At 44.8% G+C, this 27,267-nt stretch overlaps 2 protein-coding genes across 19 annotated transcripts in view; one reads left to right on the forward strand and one right to left on the reverse strand.

Annotated features, from left to right (window-relative positions):
* Window positions 1-10,334, forward strand: part of LOC133414019 (macrophage immunometabolism regulator-like) — a 55,835-nt gene extending 45,501 nt beyond the window's left edge. For 9 of the 11 annotated variants that reach the window (XM_061699060.1, XM_061699057.1, XM_061699059.1 and 6 more), the window contains one exon: window positions 7,950-10,334. In XM_061699060.1, the coding sequence (XP_061555044.1) occupies window positions 7,950-8,607 (658 nt within the window). In that variant the 3' untranslated portion in view covers window positions 8,608-10,334. Of the gene's footprint in view, window positions 1-3,593; window positions 3,804-5,006; window positions 7,853-7,949 lie in introns of those variants that run through there. The other 2 variants (XM_061699070.1, XM_061699069.1) reach the window with 2 other exon arrangements.
* Window positions 1-27,267, reverse strand: part of pam (peptidylglycine alpha-amidating monooxygenase) — a 68,298-nt gene that overhangs the window by 4,632 nt on the left and 36,399 nt on the right. For 7 of the 8 annotated variants that reach the window (XM_061699051.1, XM_061699052.1, XM_061699050.1 and 4 more), the window contains 7 exons: window positions 24,830-25,033; window positions 22,180-22,304; window positions 20,637-20,733; window positions 20,483-20,533; window positions 20,048-20,293; window positions 19,750-19,809; window positions 16,870-18,839 (listed from right to left, as the gene is read on the reverse strand). In XM_061699051.1, coding sequence (XP_061555035.1) covers window positions 18,649-18,839; window positions 19,750-19,809; window positions 20,048-20,293; window positions 20,483-20,533; window positions 20,637-20,733; window positions 22,180-22,304; window positions 24,830-25,033 — 974 coding nt within the window. In that variant the 3' untranslated portion in view covers window positions 16,870-18,648. Of the gene's footprint in view, window positions 1-16,869; window positions 18,840-19,749; window positions 19,810-20,047; window positions 20,294-20,482; window positions 20,534-20,636; window positions 20,734-22,179; window positions 22,305-24,829; window positions 25,034-27,267 lie in introns of those variants that run through there. The other variant, XR_009769948.1, reaches the window with a different exon arrangement.

Genomic DNA, 27,267 nt, shown 5'->3' on the forward strand with positions numbered 1-27,267 from the left:
ACTACAGTGAGTGCACGCACGAGTCATACATAATTGGCCCCACAGAAATGTGACAACGAACTCAAGTCAAACAATTGCCGGCTTATTGTAATGGAATTATAGGTTAGGTGTTTAAGAAGTTGATCGCAAGAGGGAAGAAGCTGCCGGAATGTCTACTTGTTCTAGTTTGCGTTGATCGATAGCGCCTACCTGAGGGAAGGAGCCGGAAGAGCCGGTGACCGGGGTGCGGACGGTCCGAGAGGATTTTGCACGCCCTTGTCTTAGTTCTGGCAGCGTGCAAGTCCTCAATGGTGGGTAGGGGGGTACCGACAATCCTTTCAGCAGTTTTGATTGTCCGTCGCAGTCGGAGTTTGTCCTTTTTTGTAGCGGCACCAAACCAGACTCCGATGGAAGAACACAGGACCGATTCGATGACCGCTGTATAGAACTGTCTCAGCGGCTCCGGTGGCAGGCCGTGCTTTCTCAGAAGCCGCAGGAGGTACATCCTCTGCTGGGCCTTTTTGAGGACGGAGTTGATGTCGGTCGCCCACTTCAGGTCCTGAGAGATTGTAATTCCCAGGAACTCGAAGGTCTCGACGGTTGACACAAGGCAGCTGGACAACGTGAGGGGCAGCTCTGGCGAAGGATGCCTCCTGAAGTCCACGATCATCTCTACCGTCTTGAGCGTCGCAGCTCCGGCCGCAGCTCCGGCCGCTCCGCTTCCAGTCGATATGCAGACTCGTCACCGTCCTCGATGAGGCCGATGACAGTGGTGTCATCTGCAAACTTCAGGAGCTTGACAGTCGGGTTCGCTGAGGTGCAGTCGTTCGTGTAGAGAGAGAAGAGCAGCGGAGAGAGGACACAACCTTGGGGCGTGGCCTCCCCCAGCCTGACCTGCTGTGTCCTGCCCGTCAGAAAGCTGTAAATCCACTGGCAGATGGCAGGTGAGACGCTGAGCTGGAGAAGCTTGGTTGAAAGGAGTTCAGGGATGATGGTGTTGAACGCTGAGCTGAAGTCCACGAACAGGATCCTCGCGTAGGTCCCTGCACTGTCGAGGTGTTCTAGGATGAAGTGCAGTCCCATGTTGACTGCATCATCCGCAGACCTGTTCGCTCGGTAGGCAAACTGCAGGGGGTCCAGCAGGGGACCTGTGACGCTCTTGAGGTGGTCCAGCACGAGACGTTCAAAGGATTTCATAACCACAGATGTCAAGGCGACAGGCCTGTAGTCATTTAGACCCGAGATTGCAGGTTTCTTGGGGACTGGAATGATGGTGGAGCGTTTGAAAGAGGATGGAACTTCGCACATTTCCAAAGATCTGTTGAAGATCTGAGTGAAGACTGGAGCGAGCTGGTCCGCGCAGACTTTGAGGCAGGATGGGGACACATGGTCCGGGCCTGCCGCTTTGGTAATCTTCTGTTGTTTGAATATGCGTCTCACATCCTGTTCATGGATGGTTAACGCAGAAGTCAGAGGTGTGGTTGTGGTCGCGGGTGCGGCCGGGTGGGTGTGGGGGTGTGAAAGTGTCCTTTTCAAATCTGCAGTAGAAGGTATTCAAGTCGTCGGCTAGTGTGCTATTGTTCTCAGCTTGGGGGGATCGTCGCTTGTAAGTCGTCAGCGATTGGAATGCATGCCAGACTGATTTAGAGTCGTTTGCGCGAAACTGTTTTTCCAACTTTGCTGCATAGATCCTCTTTGCAATGTTAATTTCTTTAGTCAGCTGGTTTCTAGCTCGATTATACAGGGCCCTGTCCCCGCTCCGATATGCATCTTCCTTAGCTTGGCGAAGCTGCTTAAGTTTGCCAGTGAACCACGGCTTGTTGTGGTTGAATGTCCGAAATGATTTTGTTGGTACACAAACCTCTTCACAGAAACTGATATAGGCTGCGACAGTGCCCGTATATTCATCCAGGCTGCCGGCTGAATCTTCAAAGACACTCCAGTCTGTGCAGTCTAAACAGCTTTGAAGTTCCATCTTGGCTTCATTGGTCCACTTTTTGACTGTTTTCACTGTAGGCTTCGCACATTTAAGTTCTCGCCTGTACGTCGGTATTAAGTGAATTAAGCAGTGATCGGACGAGCCCAGGGCTGCACGAGGTATAGCACGGTATGCGTTTTTTACCGTAGTGTAGCAGTGGTCTGGTATTATTTTCCCTGGTAGGACAGTCGATGTGCTGCTTGTATTTAGGGAGTTTGTGGTTGAGTTTAGCTTTGTTAAAGTCCCCGAGAATAATGAGGGGTGAGTCCGGGTGTTTTTTTTTTTTCAATTTCGTTGACTTGTTCGGCGAGCGTTAGCAATGCGGCGTTCGTGTTAGCTTGAGGCGTAATATAGACTCCAACCGGTATGAACGATGCAAACTCACGTGGCGAGTAGAATGGTTTACGGTTCAAAAACAGCGACTCCAAATGCGGGCTGCAGTGTGTGCTGAGCACCGTGACGACCGTACACCATTTTCCGTTGATATGGAGGCATATCCCGCCGTCCTTCGTTTTCCCCGATGATTCCGTGTCGCGGTCCGCTCGATGAATGTTGAAGCCGGGAAGCGCGACGGCGCCATCGGGTACGGCGTCGCAAAGCCGGGTCTCGGTGAAGCGCATGGCCGCGGAACGTCCGAAGTCTTTACCGGTCTTTAACAGAAGATGAAGCTCGTCCATTTTGTTGTGTAGGGAGCGTACATTCGCGAGGTGGATCGAGGGGAACGCCGATCTGTGTCCTCTCTTGCGGAGTTTCACCTGAATGCCGGCTCGTTTCCCTCTGTGGCGCCGCTTCCGCCTCCGTGCGCCGAAAACCGCGGACGCCGCTCCGGTGAGTAACTCGGGGGAAAAAACTGAGCGGATTTTCGAAAGTCGGTGACAGAAAGTCCGGAGTAGCCTCCTTGATGGTTCGCAGGTCTCCCCTTGTGTAAGTGAGGCGTGTAAGGTCTCCAAAGACGGACAAAAAACACAAAAACAAAAACAATACTAGAGAGCGCGTTACCGAGGCGACCACACTGGTAGGCGCCATCTTGGAAACACTGCATTGGTACTGGAATTAGAAAGAGAAAAGCGAGAGAGAGACCGGTAACAGACGAGCAGAAGTGAGGCCGAACTGAGCCCCGTTACATGTAGGAATGGCTCGGTTTGGGATCTACAATTCCAGTCACTCGTGTTTTACGGTATAAAGTTATGAACCAGATACTTTGAGTATTAGCAGGCTATGCAATTCAGGAACTAGCAAACTGTCACGTGTGTTGATGGTTGTGTGTTGCCCTTGGGGTGTGTGGGAGAGCAAGAAGTGTTCTGTTCTGCTTAGCGCTGTTAATTCTGAGGGGCTTTGAATACATCGCTCGGCACATTGTGGGGAACACGGGCGTTCGCCTTGCTCCTCTTCTTTTACTCGATCGTTCGACTGAATTTGAACATCATTCTATATATTTTTTGCGGCACAGCGACCGACTGGTTAGCGCATCTGCCTCACGATCTGCGCCTAAGCCTTCCGACTCTGGGCGAGAGGTGGGGTACACCCTCAACAGCCAATCGCAGGCCACATATCAACAAACGACGAATCACACTCACGTTCACACTTACCGACAGTTTAGAGGTATGTGTGTGTGTGTGTGTGTATGAATTATTATTATTATTTGTGGTATTAAGACGTTGATAGATAATACGACTACTACCTGCCAAACTCGACGCCCAGCACGAGCACGAGCACGAGCGGCGTCGCTTTTGTTGCGCCGCCTTGCAAACAGGAAGTGCTCGCCGCTCCTCCTGCTGCGGCGCCTGCGGGAGCGAGCGAAGGCCACGGAGGGCGAGGCTGCGTCCTGCTTGCCGCCGCCGAACAGGTCGGTGCTCCCGTTTCAGTCGGTTACGCGTCACTTTCGCACGATTCCTGTACCCGCGTAAGCGACGGTGGTTAACAGGAACGGAGCGTATTACTAGCAAACGTTCCGCTAGCGCTATAATACCGTTTAGTAAACCATCAGTGCGTAGCGATTATCGGCGATTCGCCGCGTTCTGTTGTCTCTTTTTGATATACGGTTACTGATTTCTCGTTCACCGGTAATCGGGCCTGATATTTGTCGGCAGTTACAACGCGACGTAGCCTTGCATTTCGGATTTATCGGTACTGTGTTTGCTTTACGAATCAACCTTACGCTGCTTTTTAGCAACGTAACCGTGCTAATGCAACGATGCTAATAGCGCGACGGCTCCGTGCCGCCTCTCCGTTTACTGCTTGACCACATCGGAACATAATTTCAGTTTATCCAATTTATAGATTGCATCTCCCTCGGATTAGCCTGACGTTGTGACAAAACTGTGGCGGGGGAAAAAAAAAAAAAAAACTGCCGACCGGCTGGTTAATACATCACAACAAGACGTGGGTACAGTCAGCAAATACTGTACTGAAGTAAGAGTACTCTTACTTTAGAATAATATTACTCGAGTCAAAAGTAGTCCTCCAAATATTTACTCAAGTAACAGTGAGAAAACTACTCAGTGAAAACCACTACTCAAGTAAAGAGTAACTCGTGAGTATAAAAACAAACAAAACAAACAAAAAAACAAGAACAGCACAAATATCATAACATACAAACAATATATGCGAGTCCACACACGGCTGCCACCGTTTCAGTTGTTACCTGCGCAAAAACCGACGACGCATGCATATCGGGCCTTACAGAAATAGGATTTGAGTTTATTCACTTCAATGACTGAATGAAGAAGCTGTTTGCCGAGCAGACTTTTTTTTTTTGCGTGTGGAGAGAGAGCTGACCGCATGGCACGTATCCCCGAAGAAGCAGGTTTTACAGTCACTTAGGACCATAACACAGGGCTACATTTCGCCATAACAACAGCAAAAACCTACCACACGGTGTTTTCTTAAGTTAGAGATGGGCTGAAATAACCACATTTGGGCAGAGACTAAATTAGGCTGCATGTTAAAGCTGTTGTTTTTTTTAGTAGTAGTTTATAAACGGCTCTCCCCCCCCCCCCCCCCCCCCCCCACACAAATCAGTCACTTTGATTGGTCCACAAAGGGCTTGTGTGCGGCCATGTGACGGCCTTGTGTCATCTGATTGGCGAATTGGAGTCACATGACACCAATGGTCACGTTGGATTTGCGCAAGGGCGCTTTATGCATAAGTCGAAGATAAAGTCTCAAAATAGATTGCACACGCAATAATGGCGATATAAAAATAGCGAGCGGCATGTCCATCATTGTAACGGAGTAAAAGTATCAATTCTTCACATAAATACTCAAATAAAAGTAAAAGGTACGGTGCATTCAAACTACTCTGACAAGTACAATTTATCACAAATGTTACTTGAGTAAATATCGCACGTTACTAGTACCCACCTCTGATCACAACATATCAAAGCAATCACATTATTAGACGCAACAACCACCATAGGCTAGCGATGATGAGGAGTTTGGGGATGACATTGGTAGAGATTAATGCAGTTTTCTCCAACATTTATTGAGCCAAGGAACATATTTTTATATTAAAAAAAACGTGAGCACAACAAATGTGGATTTTTTTTTTGAGGCCGATTACGATATTTGTCAGAAAAACATTAAGATAACAGATTCCGGCCAATTCATTTGAAAACATATGTGAATACTACAACTTGTTTTTGGTCCCTTAACACCTACAACAACAGAGATATGAATAACAGGCAGAACATTGACTGTTTTACAGTGTGCATTTGTTTCACTTTACAACAGAGAGGAATTGTTCAAGTACAAAAAACAAGCATTGTTTCATTTATCTTTAGATTTAGGCCATATACAGTGGGGCAAAAAAAAGTATTTAGTCAGACACCAGTAGTGCAAGTTCTCCCACTTAAAAAGATGAGAGAGGCGTGTGATTTTCATCATAGGTATACCTCACCTATGAGAGACAAAATGAGAAAAAAAAATCACAGAAAATCACATTGTCTGATATTTAAGGAATTTATTAGCAAATTATGGTGGAAAATAATGGTTTGGTCACCTACAAACAAGCAAAATTTCTGGCTCTCACAGACCTGTAACTTCTTCTTTAAGAGGCTCCTCTGTCCTCCACTCGTTACCTGTATTAATGGCACCTGTTTGAACTCGTTATCAGTATAAAAGACACCTGTCCACGACCTCAAACAGTCCCACTCCAAACTCCACTATGGCCGAGACCAAAGAGCTGTCAAAGGACACCGGAAACAAAATTGTAGACCTGCACCAGGCTGGGAAGACTGACTCTGAAATACGTAAGCAGCTTGGTGTGAAGAAATCAACTGTGAGAGCAATTATTAGAAAATGGAAGCCATACAAGACCACTGATAAGTTCCCTTGATCTGGGGCGACACGCAACATCTCACCTCGTGGGGACAAAATGATGATAAGAAACGTGAGCAAAAATTCCAGGAGTACACGGGGGGACCTAGTGAATGACCCGCAGAGAGCTGGGACCAAAGTAACAAAGGCTACCATCAGTAACACACTACAGTGCCAGGGACTCAAATCCTGCAGTGCCAGATGTGTCCCCCTGCTTAAGCCAGTACATGTCCAGGCCCGTCTGAAGTTTGCTGGAGATCATTTGGATGATCCAGAAGAGGATTGGGAGAATGTCATGTGGTCAGATGAAACCAAAATAGATCTTTTTGGTAAACACTCGTCATGTTTGGAGGAGAAAGAATGCTGAGTTGCATCCAAAGAACACCATACCTACTGTGAAGTATGGGGGTGGAAACATCATGCCTCGGGGCTGTTTTTCTCCAAAGGGACCAGGACGACTGATCCGTGGAAAGGAAAGAATGAATGGGGCCGTGTATCGTGAGATTTTGAGTGAAAACCTCCTTCCGTCAGCAAAGAAGATGAAACGCGGCTGGGTCTTTCAGCACGACAATGGGCAACGAAGGAGTGGCTTGGTAAGAAGCATTTCAAGGTCCTGGAGTGGCCTAGCAAGTTTCCAGATCTCAACCCCGTAGAAGATCTTTGGAGGGCGTTAACAGTCTGTGTTGCCCAGCGACAGCCCCAATACATCACTCACCGCTCTAGAAGGAGATCTGCATGGAGGCCAAAATACCAGCAACGGTGTGTGAAAACCTTGTGATCTCTGTCATTGCCAACAACGGGTATATAACAGATTGTCTTTTGTTATTGACCAAATACTTACTTTCCACCATTATTTGCTCATAAATACTTACAAATCAGACAATGTTTGTATGCAGTATAGGGGTCATTTCCATATAATTTGATCAATAACAGTAAAGACAAAAAGACAGCGAAGTTAATCTCTGGCCCAACACTGCGTTCATCTGCAATAAATGTCCATGTGGAACGCAAAACAGGTTTCCAGGTGAAACTTTTTGGGGAGGGTTCAGGCAGCGCGCCGAAGCAAAAATTTTGCACTGTCCTATTTTTGAAGTCGACTTCGCTGAGTTACTCGACTTCAACGAGTCCCGGCTTTTCTGTCGGTGCAGACACGTTCGCCCGGTACACGCGGCGGCGGGCGTGTCAGAAGTCATTTCGGGAGAATTGGTGGACCTTGACGGCGTGCAAGCCAGGCACGGAAAACGCAGTCTTACACACCAACGAGAGTGTAAGGTCTACTGTGGAAATTGAATTCAGATCTTTTTTTCGTGGACCACCAGTGGTACACACGTCACACTTAATCACTGCTTTAGACTACAAGTTTGAACATCAAATCAAAATATGTAATGGCTAATTTCAATTGGCACAATAGACATTGGATTGTATTTACTCAGAACTGGGAACTGTTAAATAAAGTCACAAATGCGGGGCGCCTTTTTGGTTTTATAAAGCATGACTGACCTTGGAAAAACAGGGCAGAGGTTAGCGATGGGTATGGAACATTTTGGAAGCCCATCTTTTCTTGGAACCTTTTGACAGGTGTTATCATTTCTACGTGTAAATTTACCCATAGTCTTAAGTTTCCTCACGTGAATATGTCTATTTTATATACATTTGTCTCTATTCCATCCACTAGCACGTCTCTAAAGATGGAGGTGGATCTCAGTGGAGTGTCGAGGGCCCATGTTTCCATTCTACCTGCAGCTGAGATGAAAGCTACGTTGAAAGCGGAGCCAGAAAGGCCTCGTTGCGCCAGCACGCCATGCTCCCCCATCAGAGGTACTGTCGCAGGATACCAGATTCTCCACATGGACTCAAACTATCTGGTGGGCTTCACAACTGGTGAAGAGCTGCTCAAGTTGGCCCACAAATGGTCTGAAAACTCCCCAGAGAAGAGTTTGCTATCAGAGGTTGTGCCTAGCCCCATCCAGACCGGAGTCTCGAAATCTTTAGACGTGGCCATCCACCGGTCTTCAAGAATCTATAAAACCAAAAATCGCTACTATCAGCCTTACGACATTCCTGCTGCTAATGGTCGGAGAAGGCGGCGCATGCCCAGCTCGAGTGACACCTTTCTCAGGTCCGTGATTACAGGGGAACATGGGCGGGGTGTGCATGCACCACTACTACCTCTGTGTCGGCTTAAAGGGAAGAGGACCCAGTCCAAATCTTTGGACTACCTTAATCTTGACAAAATCACGATCAAAGAATCACCAGACACTGAGGTGTTACAGTACCAACTACAGCACCTCACCCTGCGGGGAGAGCGCATGTTCACTCGAAACAAAACTTAAAAGCACAGAAGACGACGACATTAAGTCGTCCTTCACACTGGGGGGGGGGATATGGGTGCTATTTCCATCTTGGTTTCTGCGCACCCAGATTAGACGCAGTTCGCCAACAAGACGGCCTGATAATCGCGCCGTTCTTAACTGGGATTAAACCCTGCACTGAACACACAACATTGACGACGACCCTGTTAGTACTCCCACTGTATTGAGATTGTGGAGGTCAAAATGTGAATGATTTCTTAGCAATAACTGGTTTATTTACTGTATTTATTACAACTGATACATGCACCTATCACATTGTATCATCTTAAAATTACAATCATGCCAGTTTTACTGCCTCATGTAATCTCTAAAAAGACGTCGCTTCTTTTAATATGACCCTAAATACAACGGTCAAATTAACATGATCGTTCACGTGTATTGTATTTGTTAGATACGTTGTGTTTCTGTAATCATTTAAGATTTGTTATTAAATCACTTCCCGGAAGATGTAGATTTACAGATTGCGATACCCAACACCGAATCTGTTTACGATGAGGCAATTAGTACGAATAGCTAATAATTCCGTTGATTGACATTTCACAGTTTTGAAGGGTGTGTCGCCACCTTCAATGGGTGGTTAAGAGCAAACGCCAATATGAATGTTAACTGTTAAATATTCACGGGCAACTGCAAATCAATTCAACGTTCCTACATTGAGCAGCCTCAACATTTTGGACCACTTGCGCAAGCTACGGGTTTACAAGAGGTGCGGCAACAATTTGCCTTGACAAAGATAATGCAAAGTCAACTCCACGTGAGTTCATTTGGAAGACTTTTTTTCATCGCTTTGCATGGGGATGTCATTCGATTATGCATCGGTCACAACGTTGGGGATGTTCTTGCGTCTGCTGACGAGTGGTCAAAAATAAGAGAATGCAGGTATTTTTTTTTTTTTTTGTAATTAAATGTTCTATCTAACGCTGTTCCTTGCGGTTTAAAGATTCAATTTATCAACTGAACTCAAGACTGCTGAATCTTTGCTTGAGCCTCAGAATAAATCTTTGCACTGAGCAAATCTCGTGATACCACACCTTCATCCCAGGCAGACATGACAGTGAAAAGACATAGAACTAATGCAAGCGGACTAGACTAGACCAATTTACATGCGGGAGAATATCAAAAACACACATCACTTCAAACTGTATATCTGCTGAGTACTTAGTGCTTTGCTTGCAAATATGGTTGGGAAACATTGTTTTAATGTGCATTATTTGCATTATTTGTCACTGGCGCAGAGCAGTAAATGATGGATGTTTTTAGGAGTGTTTGTTTGTTTTAAAACTTTCAGAACCATGATAACACACTTTGCTGCTTCGTTTTAAAATTAGCAAGCCAGGGGGGGGGGGGGGGGACCTACAGTTCTGGAGAAATGTGTGTCCACCTTTTGAGGGGGGCTTTATTTGGGGGGCTTTGAAATGAAACGGTCAATGATTTTGTCATTTAACAGGTCCTCTCCAGTGTAGGGGGATGTGATCTGCAATATAAGTCATAAAATATGACTTCATGGACGTCATGTTGATTACTATTAAGAAATTAAAACGCATTCAAAAGGTGTACAAAGCAATGCTGCGACTGTATATAAACTCACCTCCCTCTGTTTCCACTCTCCAATCACACATGTACTGCCCACTTGATGTTAACCAATGACTGTTACACTACTGATTAAAGCTTATTGCAATCGAAACGACGAGGAAGCTTGTGGTCATGTGTTTCTACCTGGTATGAAAGGGGGTTAGGCGGCATTAGTTTTAGATTAAAAATAAATACGTTTGGGGAAAAAAAGCGAACCGGAAAAAATCCGCGGATCAATAAAAACACGAGCAGATGATACTGACGCTCGTGTGAACACATTATGAGAGTTGTGTGGTCGCAAATAGCAAATGAACTTCCAACCCTTTAAAGTCAGTAACGGCCTCAGCCAAAAAAAATGTTCGCTGTAAAACGCATTGAGTATGAGATGAGCGAACCACCCGGTAAGGTCACGCACGCTACCGTCGTATTGTATGATTTATTGGGAAATCGTGACTTTTAACAGACAGTCAGGGGGGAAAAAAGGATGAAAGGAAATTCATATTGTCAACAGTATCAGCGCAAAAGCTACGCAATGAAAATACGAGACAAGCAACGATTTTGATTTGCACTTGCAGGAGGAAAACAAAAAAAAGAAGCAAACTCATATAATCAACAATGTGATGCAGCGCAGAAAGGGAAGAGGCTCCTTCCCAAAGTTTCCCAGAAGTGATAAAAGGTTTTCTAAAAATGCATATTGACAAAAAAATTGAGTAGTTTCATTCAAAATTGCAGAAATGTTGTTGGACGTCGTAAATATTTTGTTCACTTACAGTTAAAAGATAATTTGTTTTTTGTTTCTCTTATGATTACCCGTTTGAATTTCACTGGTTTACATTCTGGTTGCCTCTGGCCTTCCACGTGTGTTAGCGCTTGATGTAAAGGCAGCCACTTCTTAATTAATTGATTGTTTAAAAGCAATAATCCATCTGGAGAAGGAAAAAAAAAAAAAAAAAAAAAACTTGCACACTTGCTAAAACACGACTGTTGGTTAGTAATATTTCTTCAATAATACACATTCTCTCAAGGTATTTTACTTTCCACCAAAATGCCGAATGAATGCTGAACACAAGAATCTCAACTTAGACAATTATATTGCAAAATATATTCTGATCAAAGCATAAGTGCAAAAATGACAAGCGTACGAGAAAGATCTGTTATTCAGTGAGGTAAGTGGCCTATTTCATGTATAATAAAACATAGTGTGGTATTTTGTTGTTTAAAATAACTGACAGTAGGATCTATGTTACTGTCTGACCACGTAGTTGGTTGCTGAGTGCTTGACTCATCAACAAAAGTCCATTTAATAATTGCCTCGTCAAATGCAACCAGGGTGCAGACGTTTGCTGATCACAAAATAATTTGCACTCAGTAGACTTCTATTTGAAGGTAAGTCTATTAAATGAGTCACATTTGCTAACCTGTCGCTCTTTGAACTCTTGGCGTGGCAGCTCGGCTTTTTGACCATACCGTTCCCTCGTGTGGTCTGTGTGGCTTTGCAAAACTCAATGAAGCTTAATTTAGTTTATGCCTTTCGACTTGCCCTGAATGTCTGTCAGAAACAAAGTTTTTCTCCTCTTTTTCTGGATCATAGAACAAGACAAATGTGGTCTTTCACGACTGCACTGTCAGGCTACTACCATAAAATCTAGTCGTATCTCGGTCAGAAAGTGGCAACACTCCAAGACGTATCTCCATAATTCCGTGTTTTACGATCACTGGACTTTTATCTTGTCGAATCAAACACTCTCAGGAAGGTGTGACCAGAAAATGTGTCGCCTTTCACCGCAACCGGATACAACTGTTATCATGGCGAAACAAGTTCTTGTCAAACAATGGATCGCTGGGGGAATGTTAGCAAAAAAACAAAAAACAAACAAAACGAGGGGAAAAAAACGTGCGCTGTCACAGAGTGCTCGGGAGATGACGTTTTGGGCTATCCATTCAAGGAGTGCTTGAGGTATGTTCAGGTGGGTGCCATGATTGCTTCCCTGAATTGCTCAGTCATTCACATGCACAGATGGGGCGAGGTTCACCTCTTTGTGAACAAGTGCGTGAGAAAATAGTCCAACAGTTAAAGGACGACTATTTTCCTCAACGTACAATTGCAAGGAATTTTTGGGATTTCATCATCTACGGTCCATAATATCATCAAAAGGTTCAGAGAATCTGGAGAAGTCACTGCATGTAAGCGGGAAGGCCGAAAACCAACATTGAATACCCGTGACCTTCGATCCCTTAGGTGGCACTGCGTCAAAAAGCGACATCAATGTGTAAAGGATTTCACTACATGGGCTCAGGAACAACTTCAGAAAACCAATGTCAGTAAATACAGTTCGGCGCTACATCCGGAAGTGTAACTTCAAACTCTACTATGCAGAGCAAAAGCCATTTATCAACAACACCCAGAAACGCCGCCGGCTTCTCTGAGCCCGACCTCATCTAAGATGGATTGATGAAAAGTGTTCTGTCCACAAGTCCACATTTCAAATTGATTTTGGAAATTGTGGACGTCGTGTCCTCCAGACCAAAGAACCATCCGGTCTGTTATGGACGCAAAGTTCAAAAGCCAGCATCTGTGATGCTATGGGGCTGTGTTAGTGCCAATGGCATGGGTAACGTACACATCTGTGAAGGCACGATTAATGCTGAAAGGTACATACAGGTTTTGGTTAAACATATGCTGCCATCCAAGCGACGTCTTTTTCATGGACGCCCCTGCTTATTTCAGCAAGACAATGCCAAACCACATTCTGCACGTGTTACAACAGTGTGGCTTCGTCGTAAAAGAGTGCGGGTACGAGACTGGCCTGCCTCTGCAGTCCAGACCTGTCTCCCCAAAACTTGTGGCGCATAATGAAGCGTAAAATACGACAACGGAGACCCCGGACAGTTGAACAGCTGAAGCTGTACATCAAGCAAGAATGGGAAAGAATTCCACCTCCAAAGCGTCAACAATGAGCGTCCTCAGTTCCCAAACGTTTATTGACTGTTGTTCAAAGAAAAGGTGATGTAACACAGTGGTCAACATGACTCTGTCCCAGCTTTTTGGGAACGTGATGCAGCCATAAAATTCTAAGTTCATGATTATTTGCTAAAAACAATCAAGTTGATCAGTTTGAACATTAAATATTTCTTTGTAGTGTATTCAATTAAATATAGGTTGAACATGATTGGCAAATCATTGTATTCTGTTTTTATTTATGTTTAACACAACGTCCCAACTTCATTGGAATTGGGGTTGTACTTGCACGCCATTGTTAACATTTATTCACGTGCACAAACCAATGCTTACCGAAGCTTAAGAGCACGATTCGACAGAACGCCGGCTTGTTTACGTACAACCATTAGTGCTAGCACTAGTTTGCTAGGCTACATAACGTTTTGTTGCCTACTTGCGAGCCTTATCGGAATGAACGTCTTCTCCTGAGCACCGTAGGTGATGACCACCACACGTTTTTCATCATTTTGTTCTTTTTTTCACCCGACGCGAGAGATTGGCGCGGCACATTGTGGTTGCCGTCGCCATGGTAACGAGTGTATCCGGTCGCGTTGAACGGTCACACGTTTTCTGGGTCCGCCTCCCCGACGCTGTTTGATATGACAAGATAAAGCCCCGTGATTGTAAGAGCAGCGGTATCGGAATACATGTCGTGTAGTGTTGTCACTGTTTGACCGAGTTACGGCAAGATTTCATGGCAGTAGTCTGACATAGTGCAAGCAGGAAAGACCAAATTTGTCTTGTAGTCTGATCTACCATTTCTTGGTCAGATCCACTGTCTGTCAGCTCACTTTGATCTGCTTTATGGTAATCCTGATGATTTTGTTGATATTTGCTTTGCTCTTGAAGTTTCTCACTGACTGTAAATACATTCTCAAGATTATCTTCAGTGCAGGTAATCCAGAAAGGCATGAAGAGGGATGGCTTTCCATGTACGTTTGGGATTCCCAAACTCTTCATTTGGCCCATAGGGGAGATGGTTCCTGAGGAAAAGGACTCGGTGTCGGACACGAGGATCTTGCGTGAAACTTGGATCATGCCGAGTATATAATTTGATGTGCTTTGACTTCTGCTATTGGCCGCCTGTTGTGATTGTTGCTCCTTATTTGGTCTGCACCTCTGTTCATCTTTGATCTCGATAGGATCGTCTCAGGATCGTCTTGCTTTTCATTTATAACAACAACAGTGGTGTTGATGCCATGGGTGTTGTGCTGAGTGATTTTGTTAATTCCAAGATGCACACGTGGTCCGATGTAGTTAATATTTATGATGTTTGTCGCTGGTGTGGATGGTTAATGAGGATTTTCACATAGAAGGCTCTGCTGAAATGTGATCATCGGCGGCACGTCTTCCATATTATCGACAGACACAGACGTCACAATCTTCATTGCGCTCCCTGTGTCATCTGTTGTTGTGGTATAAGTAATTTGGTTTCGAAACAAGCTCATATGATTATCTTGTTTTAGTCTTTTCTCTCTTGTTGGTGCATTGTCACACTTTTCATCGTCTTCAGAACCTGACAGAACTTTAACAGTACAGGAAATCCTACAGGGAAAAAGGTTAGCTAAGAAGAAGTGGGAACTGTCTGAAGATCCCAGAGACAGAATTGTGGCGAGGCACAGATCTGGCCAACGTTACAAAAAAATGTCTGCGACACTTTGCGTTCCTAAGAGCACAGTGGCCTCCATAATCCTGAAATGGAAGACGTTTGGGACGATCAGAACCCTTCCTAGAGCTGGGCCTCTGGCCAAACTGAGCAATCGGGGGAGAAGAACTCAAAAGATCACGGTCACTGCAGCCCTCCACCAGTCGGTGCTTTATAGCAGAGTGGCCCGACAGAAGCCTCTCCTCAGAGCAAGACACATGAAAACGCGTATGGAGTTTCCTAAAAAAAAAAAAAAAAAAACACCTCCAAGATGGTGAGAAATAAGATTCTGTGGTCTGATGAGACCAAGATAGAAATTGTTGGCTTTAATTCTAAGCGGTATGTGGAAAAAAGCAGGCACTGCTCATCCCCCGTTCAATACAGTCCCAACAGTGAAGCACGGTGGTGGCAGCATCATGCCGTGGGGGTGTTTGTCAGCTGCAGGGACAGGTAGACTGGACTCCACAAAAAGATGAATGCAGCCAAGTATCAGAACCTCGGATTGGGCCGAAGGTTCACCTTCAAAAAAGACAATGTCCCTAAGCGTCTCTGGAGAGTCCTGAAAATGGCTGTCCACCAACGTTCACCATCCAACCTGACAGAACTGTAGAGGATCTGCGAGGAGGAATGGCAGAGGATCCCCAAATCCAGGTGTGAAAAATTTGTTGCATCATTCCCGAAAAGACTCATGGCTGTATTAGCTCCAAAGGGTGCTTCTACTAAATACTGAGCAAAGGGTTTGAATACTTTTGGCTGTGGATATTTCAGTTTTTCTTTTTTAATAAACCTGCAAAAATTTCAACACTTCATTTTTTTTTTTTCTGTCAGCATGGGGTGCTCTGTGTACATTCATGTGGAAAAAAATGAACTTAAATGATTTTAAGGGGGTCCGAATACTTTCCGTACCCACTGTATCTGTCAGGCCACTTATACATTATTCGTGCCCTCACTGTAGTAGTCTCATCAACCCTGCACTATTTGCATATCTTGAGAAGTATCTGCACCATTTGCACAATTGACACTATTCCAGATTATCGCACTACGAGTCACTTTAAACTACTTAACTTTAAAAAGCACACGGCCTTAGTCAGAGTAAAACACATTGGAAACGATTGTTTCGAAAACATTACATACAGGTAGTCGGGATAACATGTCCGGTTGACAATGTTGACGATAACATGGGGAAAAAAATCTTAAGAACTCCCTGCTGTACGAGACACATTTGATCTCTCTCAACATATTTAGAGTCCAACACACATCAGACACATCTGAGACCTGTTCATCTCTAAGGATGTTGAAATTCGACCAGAGTCACAGTTTGGTCCACATATCTCTCGGCGCCCTTTGCACAGGACTATTGCAATATTAGTCTTTCGAACGGCTCTAAGTGCCAGAGGACTCTGCATCTTTTTGCACAATTGTCAAAAAAAAAAAAAAAAAACAACATACATTTTACTGGAATTACCATATAACTAGCAACCCTTTACTGCTCAGTGACTGTTTTTTCTCAATGTCTTTATGTCTCCAAGTGTTCTGTAAATTGAGCGACTGTTGTCGTACTAGAGCGGCAGTTTCCAGTTTCTGCTCCTGGAATATACGCCCCAAGAGTTTGTCCCATCCATTAGATTTTTTTGGGACGCGACTACCTGACATATTTTGCTGCATCTGCACGAGGGCACGACTTCAGTCTGGACGTGGCGAGCTGAGCCTGTGCAGAGTGAACCAGGTGCTTCCTACCAGTGTTGGAGCAGACTGCTGTTACAACTGTGCCAGGTCTCCACGGGTACTTTAAAGCAACAGTGAGTAATAATTACAATAATTGGGTTGTTTCTTTGCTCGGGGCCGCTCCCTTATGGACTGTTGGATTTATCAAATGTTAACAAAAAACACTGACTGCACACCCTCACCAAGAGCCGAAACGCACCGTGTACGGTGACCCACAGACCGATAAAGGAAAGAAAATAAACTGAACTTTATGACATCCAAAAACACCTCGCCGACACCGTGATGCTTTGCAAACACTTTATTACACAAATACCATTGTTACTAAAATAGTACATTTGCAGCAAAACCAGTGTCACAATAAATATCAGTTCACGTGTGACTGCAACATCCTATTTCTATGGCATGCTTGAAATAAATTTTTGCTTTTCATTCAAATGACAAATGAAGCAGAGAGCGAGGTATTCTGCGAAAGGAAAGATCAAGAGGAGCTCTTTGTCGTACGCCATTAAGGGATCTCCCTGTCTCACCTTGAAGATCATGCCAATGTATTGAACTCAATATCTTCCTACATTTGTGACTTTCATATGCAAAGCTTTGAGTTTCCACATCAACAATTACCTGATGAATTTGGCATGAAATTCCAAACACACAAAATGAACAAGATTTAGAAGTACATACTGTAGGTCGATCCAGGCCTAAAATGTTACGTTTTTCCATCGCTTGTTTAGTTTTGAGCACATTTGCTGTGTTTGGCTCTCCATCCAAATCAAATCAATTGTATTGTTGACGACTTGAGTAAATATGCCCTGCGATCGGTTCAGGGCGTACCCCGCATACCGCCCAAAGACAGCCGGGGATTGGGCTCCAGCTCACCGGCAAGCTTAGTGAGGAGGCACGGTATAGAAAATGGACGGGCGACGAACGTGACGCAGTCCTGGACACGGCGCCTTAGACTAAGCTTGTTCTCAAGCGATGTCAGCAGCAGCAATGTTCCTCCTATGGTGCGCGACCCTAGTGAGGATGAGCGCGACAGGAAATGGATGGACGGCTCCATTTTGTAATGGCAGATGACGACGAAAGGCAAAAGTATTAGAAGGCACAAAATTGCAATACAAATGTAACTTGAGTTGAAACATGGGCCGAAGATGAGGACAAATAGAATAACGTGGAATATGAATATACTTTTCCTCTTAAACTTAATGTTACATTCAATTAAAATGATTACATTTTCAGTATCCCCACGTTTCTGATGAAAAGCTCAGGTCCAGTATTCCAAATTGTAGAAAGTTAAATTAGAAGTTCACTGGAATGAGCAATGAACCACAAACAAACAAATAATAATAATAATAATTTAAAACAACATACACGTAACCATTAAATAGGCATAGTTGGGAGTTTTCTGTAATGTGGAGTAATCATTTTTATGGAACGAGCAGAACAACCAGCACAAAGTAGTTCAGTTCACAGTGTGTCACAGTTGCACGGCAGCTAAATACGCCCCTGCAAAATCATATCATATCCAAATAATTGTGATGATTTGGCAGCATCGGCGCTATTTCGAGGATGTCATTGTTTACATGCTGGCAATTTCGCTGCGGTGACATCGAAACGCTCACGCCTCGATTTCTCAAACAGACGCTAAATAGTCCATAAAAGAACAAAACAAAAACAACAACAACAATTTGCTTGCAAATACAGTTAATGGCATTCTGAAACGAATACTATTCAACAGCTATGATATAAATTAATCAATATGCCAGAGGCACTGTACGACATTTTATTTGAACCAAATTGTGATTATACTACGTCAACGTTGTGAAATAGTTGTACTCGTTGTAATGCTACCATAAAATGTCAAATGATTCCAATTCAAAGCAATTCTAGGAAGTAATTTGACTGAATTCGGCTGACGTTGAGAGTCCATTAAGAACATTTAATGATGGCAAACTCATTGTATGTGCAGTCCATCCTTAAATATAGAAACAATAAGGCAGCTCACGACACTTACATGATGATGAATGGCATACGCGCTTGGCAAGGTAAGCAGAAGCTTCGCGCTCCCCTAAGAGGAGGATGGCGGCGGCGGCGGCGGCGGGGGATGAGCGGAGTACTCCTCGTTCTCAGACTCGCTGCTCTCGCCGTTGTTCCTTTCCTGGTCGCTGGCTTCGGTACTCAGCTGGTCGAAGCCCTGACGGCTGTAGCCCTTACGGGAGGCGAAGAAGTTCCCCAGGTTCAGGCTGCCGACCGTTTTACCTGAGACGTCACAAATGAGCTCACTCGATGCAGACGGAATGTTCGATTCAAATGAAATGCCGCAGTGGAAACTGACAAAAAAAAATTAACATTTTTACTTGTGGACTGTTGTCTCATCATGCTTCAAGGGTAATCAAACAATAAGCGCACTTAATAAGATTGTTATATCGTTGAAGTTTGAATGCTCTTAAAAGTTGCACAATTGAGCTCGAAAGACGTCTCGATTGCCAACGGTGCATCGGTTAGCAGATTTCTGCGAAAGTCAGCCGCGGGGTCGGCACGTCTTCCTCTCCCGAGACACAACCCCTTCCGTTTTGATTAGCATTAAAAGGTGTGACCCGAGCCCAGTTTGTCCGCTGCAGTGCAACAGCAGACGCGGTGCTCAATCGCTTCGCGTGCGGCTACGAGTCACCAACTTTCATTTTCTCACGATGGTCCACGTTAGTCGTGTTTAGCCACGTTGCGCCGCGTGACGGGCCGCAGGCCTCGGCTGAGGTCTGCGCTTCATTGAGCACTATTATAGTTCTCTTAAAAACCCGGTAAAGTCATGTTCATGTTTTTTCTCGATACGGAAGTGCTGAAAACCTGCCAAGACCGAGAACAATCTTCCCTGTGGTGTGTTAAATTTCTAAGACTTATTATTTTTTGGGGGGGGGGTCACTTTACTGTGTCTTTGACAGAAAGTGCTACTCGAGTGAACAAAACGTTGGCTGGCCCAGCCAAGTGACTTCATGTCCGAAACCGACATCTATAGGAAGACGGCTAAATTTGAGCCCCGCGGGGTATGGCATGTTTTTGTCATTCCATGTTAAGATTTTCAACTCCTACTCTCAAGAATTCCCTGATCAGGTGAAGGGCTGATGAGAATCCTCTCAACAACAACAAAAAGATTCGATGAGAAATGACTTACCTCTGATTTTTCCCAAAATCCCTCCAACAGCACCGGACTCAGTTTTCACCTCATACCGGTCTGCCGACAGACACAAGTTCGAGTGAGTCAAAGCAACAACATACACGCAGGTTGTGTCCACTGCATGACTCCCGTGCATGCAATTGGAGTTAGGAAGTATCGTGAAAATCGAATGTATGCTTTCACTGTCCTCATGGGCACCAGCTTCACTTTGGTTCAAAGAAAAGGTCGGATCAAACCTATTCTGACACTGCCCTTTAACTGAGAAGTGGCTCCATAGTCTTCCTGTCATACGTACGGTTTTTTCTCCAGCAGATGAGGACTCCGACGGACGTGACGAGCAGAAGAGGGATGAGCAAGAGCACGGTGATAAGCGCCGGTAGGAGGCCTTGCTCTTTTTCTGGCTTGGCTATAATCTTTTTCTTCTCATCTCCTTGGGGCTTCAGGTGTTGAGACAAATATGGCGGCTGTTGGACTTGAGCGGTCTGCGGTCTTGACGTGTTCTGCTCTGGCACCACTTTGGTTTGGATAAAGGACTCCATTTCTACAAAGAGAGAAATGAAAAGTTAAGAACGGCGGTTTGCTTTTCAAATTATGCATACAAAAAAAAATGCATAAAACAAGGAGAAATTCTAAGAAAATAGAAGACGCTGACAACATTTAAGTTTGCTACGGAAAACTTTGTGCGAACACCTTTTAAGAGTGCCATTGCATATTGCAACTCTAAACTTGCCTTCGAGTTCTTGAACTTCAATTCCAGCCTTCTTGACTGAACGATGAGCCTCTGGAATAGGAAACAAATTGAACAGATAACAAAATGGCGACCGTGGCCGAGAATTTACAATCTAAAGAAAAAGGGGGGGAAAAAAAGCAGTGGCAGAGCTTACGCTCAGCTGTAAACTTGAAGACAGTCTTGCTGGTTGCGTCCCCCACAAAGATGCTACCATTTTTGGTGACCGCAATGTCATGGGGCATTTTGAACTCCTGAAAAAGAATTTCAATAGAATGTCAAAACAAAATACATGTAGACTTCATGAACTCCAAGTTGGTATGAGCAGTGATCCAAAGTCAATCTTTTAGTTGCTCTACCATCTTATATATATATATATATATATATATATATAAAAACAATATAAAAACAACTTTTTTTTTATGTAATATCTACCGCATACATTCCCGCGCTGGCCCAGTTGGTGAAAAAAGACATGCAATTTGGCATCTTAATTGTAATTATTGGCAGTTGAAAATCCAACAATCCATCCATACGCCTGCTCACCATTATTGGCACCCATGAAGTTTAAATTCAAAATGTGGATTATCTCCTAAAGAAAATGAATCAAATGAAACATTTTTCTAGAGAGAACTTGTGTTTGATTAAAAAAAAAGACCAAATGACAAACAACATTTTATGGACAGATGAAACAAAAATGGAGCTCTTTGACAATGCACACAAACGAACAACAAGGTAACAAAGGCTACCATCAGAAACACACTACGCTGCCAGGGACTCAAATCCTGCTTAAGCCAGTACATGTCCAGGCCCGTCTGAAGTTTGCTAGAGCGCATTTGGAAGATCCAGAAGAGGATTGGGAGAATGCCATATAGTCAGATGAAACCAAAATAGAACTTTTTGATCAAAACTCAACTTATCGTGTTTGGAGGAGAGCGAATGCTGAGTTGCATCCAAAGAACACCATACCTACTGTGAAGCATGGGGGTGGAAACATCATGCCTGGGGGCTGTTTTTCTCCAAAGGGACCAGGACGACTGATCCGTGGAAAGGAAAGAATGAACGTGGTTATGTCTCGTGAGATCTTGAGTGAAAACCTCCTTCCGTCAGCAAGGGCATTGAAGATGAAACGTGGCCGGGTCTTTCAGCATGACAATGATCCCAAACACGTGATTCCGCCCGGGCAACAAAGGAGTGGCTTCGTAAGAAGCATTTCAAGGTCCTGGAGTGGCCTAGCCAGTCTCCAGATCTCAACCCCATAGAAAATCTTTGCAGGGAGTTGAAAGTCTGTGTTGCCCAGCGACAGCCCCAAAACATCACCCACTGCTCTAGAGAAGATCTGCATGGAGGAATGGGCCAACATACCAGCAACAGTGTGTGAAATCCCTGTGAAGACTTCCAAAAAAAACGTTTGACCTCTGTCAATGCCAACAAAGGCTATATAACAAAGTATTGAAGTTATTATTGACCAAATACTTCTTTTCCACCATTATTTGCTGTTCAAAAAAATCAAGACAATGAGATTTTCTGGATTATTATTTTATTTTTTAAACTAATTTTGTCTCTCATCGGTGAGGTATACCTATGATGAAAATGACAGGCCTCTCATCTTTTGAAGTGGGAGAACTTGCACAATTGGTGGCTGACTAAATACTTCTTTGCTCCTCTGTACACTAGTGTGAGTGTAAAGGTTTGTTTACCTTTTTCTTTGGGCTGAAGGTATCCAGAATGTCCTTGGTTGCATAATTGATTGCAAAGCCAGTTGGAGGAGGGGAGTGTCCAATCATAGATTGTCCATTTACCGCAAAGATTAGGCCAGCTTCACCTGCACGCAAGCACATTAAAAATAAAGCTAACATTTCATACAGTGGTAGCTCTCTTTGGACAACGTACTGAGAAGGACAAGTTATATTAGGAAAAACGTCAAATATGTCTGCCATAACTCCTCAAAGCGTGTCCTCTAAACATAGACATTATGTCCCAAATAACCACAGGGTGAATCGTCCACAGGAAACAAATAAGTGCCTCACTCCAAAACTGTAGACACCTCCTGGCTTACCTTCAGCGGTGCCAACCATTGGCTATGATAATTCATATTTCTTTGTCCCAAACTGCCATCTGAAAAGCTGCAGTTTGACGTTCTACTACACTTCTCTCCCAAAATATTGGAACAATAAGACCCAATCCTCTATTTTTGCTGTAGACTCAAATGTTTGGGTTTGATATTCGTCCATACCACTCACTTGGTGAGCTGGAGCCTATCCCAGCTGACTTTGGGCAAGAGCCCTAGACTGGTTACCAGCCAATCGCAGTGGGTTTGATGAAAATGATGAATGAGACAAGAGACGAACATTTCCAGCAACAGTACTTCCCGTATTTTCACGACCGTAAGGCGCACCGTATTAAAAGGCGCAGGCATGGTAAAACATACGCTAGCATTAAAAGGCAGCGGGAGCAAAACTGAGTTCGGTTGTACTTCATTGAAGTATTTAACAATGTACTCACGTTATTTTTGGATCAATCCTCATCCACAAATCCATCAAAGTCCTCATCTTCTGTATCCGAAATGAACAGCTGGGCAAATTCTCCATCAAACATGCCAAGTTCCCTCTCGTCATTGTCGGAGTCGGTCTCGTTGCCGGGGGGGTTGTTCGGCGATGATGCCGGCTTTCGCGAAAGCTCGGACAACGGTCAAAGCAGATCCCTAAGCCCAGGCATCCACAATCCATTCACATATGGTGGCGTAACTCACCCAGCGTCCCTCCTAGTCTTATTAAAGCTGTGTTCGCCATCTGTCATCCATCGCTCCCACGCCGCTCGCAGCTTCACTTTGAAAGGTTGGAAGTCGAAGAAGATTGGTTGGAGTTCCTTCGTCAAGCCTCCCGGAATGATGGCAAGCTCCGAGTTCATATGCTGCACTTGGTTTTTCACAGTGGCTGTGAGATGGGCGCGCATGGAGTCACAGATCAACAGGGACACGGTGACACGTGGAAAAAAAACCATCCGGTCTCTTTAGGTACACCTCACTCAGCCACGCTCTCATTTTCTCCTCGTCCATCCAGGCCTTTTGATTGGCCTTAACGATGACTTCGGCTGGAAACCTCTCTTTAGGCAGCGTCGTCTTCTTAAAAATCACCATGGGTAGCAGTTTCTGTCCATTACCATGGCAACCGAGCACAACAGTAAAAGCCGACTTCTTGTGACCCGTTGTGCGTATCGTTTCCGTGCTGGCCCCCTTCTTCTCGACTGTGTGGTATTGGTGTGGATGTCGATATTGAGCGGCACCTCGTCCATGTTGGTGATGTGGTTGGGCTGGATGTATTTGTCGGCCATCTTTTTACTGCAGTAGGAGCGGATGATGGCCAGTTTTTCCTTGTAATCCGCCGGAAGTTGCTGCCCCACGGTAGTCCTTGCCCGGATGGAAAAGATGGCGCCGTTTCATAAAACGAAAGCACCAAGACGGACCTCCTTGAAAATGTTCGATTTTCATTTCTTCTGCAAGCGTTATTGCCCTCAGTCGAATGGTGACTCTAGAGACGCTTCTCCCGGCTGTTCTTTGCTCATTAATCCATTGCTCGAGTCGGTCTTCCAACTCGGGCCACCTCGCCTCGTTCCCGCGGAAACTCAGCTTCGTCTTCTTGACTTGCCGAATCTCGTTTTCCTGCTTCCTCCACTTGCGACCCATGGATTCGCTGATCTTGAATTCTCTCGCGGCTGCTCGATTCCCACGTTCCTCCGCGTAACTGATAGCTCGCGGTTTAAACTGTGCTCCGTAAGCGTGTCTCTTCGTAGGTGCCGTTTTCGGGGGTCCTTAGCCAAACCGATGTTGTTTTGCACAATGCGCATACCGGCGCTATATACCTACTGGGGGCGTGCCTTTCGTCTCCTCCTTCACGCGCACCCTTGCCCCCTTTAACGTCCGTCCGTATGCTGTCCTCACTCACATCTGCATTTCATATAAGCAGCGTGTCGGCAGGAAATGCTCTCAGTCGGAGCGCTCATCGAAGTCACACAACATTTACAGATTTTGGAACTCCATTTTGCAGACAATTTAAGACTTTTAAGTGTGCCTTATGGTCGTGAAAATACGGTAAATCTGAATCTGATGCACAACTTAGAAGATAGCATTATTTGTTCGAATAGGCCCATTTTTTTAGATCAGCAAAAGTATTGCAATGTGACTTTCGTGCTCAGGTGCATCCTAATACACTGACTATGCAAACAAATAGCAGTGAATGTCTGCTCACGTCAGTATTTGGATTTTTTTTTTTTTTTTAAAGTCCTGGAGAGTCTAGGCAGAAAACACAAATTGAAGAAAGCTACGTTCTCTTGCTCGCTCTGTGAACTCACCTCCAACAGGACTGAAGGTGATGGCATAGACGCTTTTGCCAAACTCCTCTTTTTTTATTTCCTTAACAAACTCTCCAGTTTGCGCTATGAAGCACTGGATGCGTCCATTCTCCCGGTCAGCCACACACACTTCATTTCTCTGCGGGAGAAATGCAAGGCTGTGCGGGATCCGGAATGGTACACGCCTTCTCCTGTCTGATGAGCCTAGATGAAAGGATTTTCAATAATTGTCATCGCTTCAATTTCTTTTTTCTAGCGCCAATTCACAACAGAAGTTATAACAAGGCACTTTACAAAAGGAGCAGGTCTAGAACCACTGCTTTTTCTACATTAAAGACAACCAAGTTAAACCCAGCAAGCAACATGGCAAGGAAAAGCTCCCTCTAAGTACCAGACCTCAAACAGAACCGTGACATGGTGTGAAGACGCCCTCAGCGTAAACCGGTTGGATTGAGATGGAGACACAGAAGAGAGACAACGCGGAAGGGTAGGGATGTGAAAGCAATTTGTACAACAATTTATGTATTACCGTGCTATTCTGATTAGGAGTTATGATGAGGGTACTATTAATGTTGTTAGTAGTTCTAAAATCTTCTTTCCCTTTAGGGGTCGCCACAACGCGTCATCCTTTTCCATGAGAGCCTATCACCTGCATCCTCCTCTCCAACACCAAGTCCCATCATGTCTTCCCTCACGACATCCATCAACCTTCTCTTTGGTCTTCCTCTAAGCTCTCTTGCCTGGCAGCTCCATCTTCATCATCCTTCTACCAATATACTCACTATTTCTCCTCTGGATGTGTCCAAACCATCAAAGTCTGCTCTCTCAAACTTTGTCTCTAAAAAAAAAAATTAACCTTGGCTGTCCCTCATTTCTAATTTGATCCAACCTGGTCACTCCGAGAGCGGACCTCAACATCTTCATTTCCGCCACCTCCAACTCTGCTTCCTGTTCTTTCTTCAGTGCCACTGTCTCAAATCCGTACATCATTGCTGGCCTCCCCACTGTTTTATAAACTTTGCCCTTCATCCGAGCAGAGACTCTTCTGTCACATAACACACCTGACACCTTCCTCCACCTGTTCCAACCTGCTTGGACCCGTTTCTTCACTTCTTGACCACACTCACCATTGCTCTGGACGGTTGACCCCAAGTATCTAAAGTCCTCCACCCTTGCTATCTCTTCTCCCTGTAGCCGCACTCTTCCCCCACCACCCCTCTCATTCATGCGCATATATTCTGTCTTACTTTGTCTAATCTTCATTCCTCTGCTTTCCAGTGCATGCCTCCACCTTTCTAACTGTTCCTCCACCTGCTCCCTGCTTTCACTGCAGATCACAATGTCATCTGCGAACATCATGGTCCACGGGGATTCCAGTCGAACCTCATCTGTCAGCCTATCCATCACCACTGCAAACAGGAAGGGGCTCAGGGCTGATCCCTGATGCAGTCCCACCTCCACCTTAAATTCGTCTGTCACACCTACAGCACACCTCACCGCTGTTCTGCTGCCCTCGTACATGTCCTGTATTATTCTAACATACTTCTCTGCCACTCCAGACTTCCGCATGCAGTACCAAAGTTCCTCTCTGGGTACTCTCTCGTCGCCTTTCTCTAGATCTACAAAGACACAATGTAGCTCCTTCTGACCTTCTCTGTACTTTTCCATCAACATCCTCAAGGCAAATAGTGCATCTGTGGTACTCTTTCTCGGCATGAAACCATACGGTTGCTCGCAAATACTCACTTCTGTCCTGAGTCTCGCCTCCACGACTCTTTCCCATAACTTCATTGTGTGGCTCATCCACTTTATTCCTCTACAGTTCCCACAGCTCTCCACATCACCTTTGTTCTTAAAAATGGGCACCAGCACGCTTTTCCTCCATTCCTCAGGCATCTTCTCACGCGCTAGAATTCTATTGAACAAGCTGGTCAAAAACTCCACAGCCACCTCTCCTAGATGCTTCCATACCTCCACAGGAATGTCATCAGGACCGACTCTCTTTCCATTTTTCATCCTCTTTAATGCCTTTCTAACTTCCCCCTTACTAATCATTGCCACTTCCTGTTCCACCACACTTGCCTTTACAGTATACTACTCCCTTCTCTCTCATTTTCCTCATTCATCAACTCCTCGAAGTATTCTTTCCATCTATCTAGCACGCTGCTGGCACCAGTCAACATATTTCCATCTCTATCCTTCATGACCCTAACCTGCTGCACATCCTTTCCATCTCAATCCCTCTGTCTGGCCAGCCTGTATAGATCCTTTTCTCCTTCTTTAGTGTCCAACCTGGCATACATGTCATCATATGCCTCTTGTTTGGCCTTTGCCACCTCTACCTTTGCCCTGTGTCGCATCTCAATGTATTCCTTTCGCCTCTCTTCGGTCCCCTCAGTGTCCCACTTCTTCTTAGCTAACCTTTTTCGTTGTATGAT

The sequence above is a fragment of the Phycodurus eques genome, chromosome 15, assembly GCF_024500275.1.
Source record: "Phycodurus eques isolate BA_2022a chromosome 15, UOR_Pequ_1.1, whole genome shotgun sequence".
Classification (NCBI taxonomy): domain Eukaryota; kingdom Metazoa; phylum Chordata; class Actinopteri; order Syngnathiformes; family Syngnathidae; genus Phycodurus; species Phycodurus eques.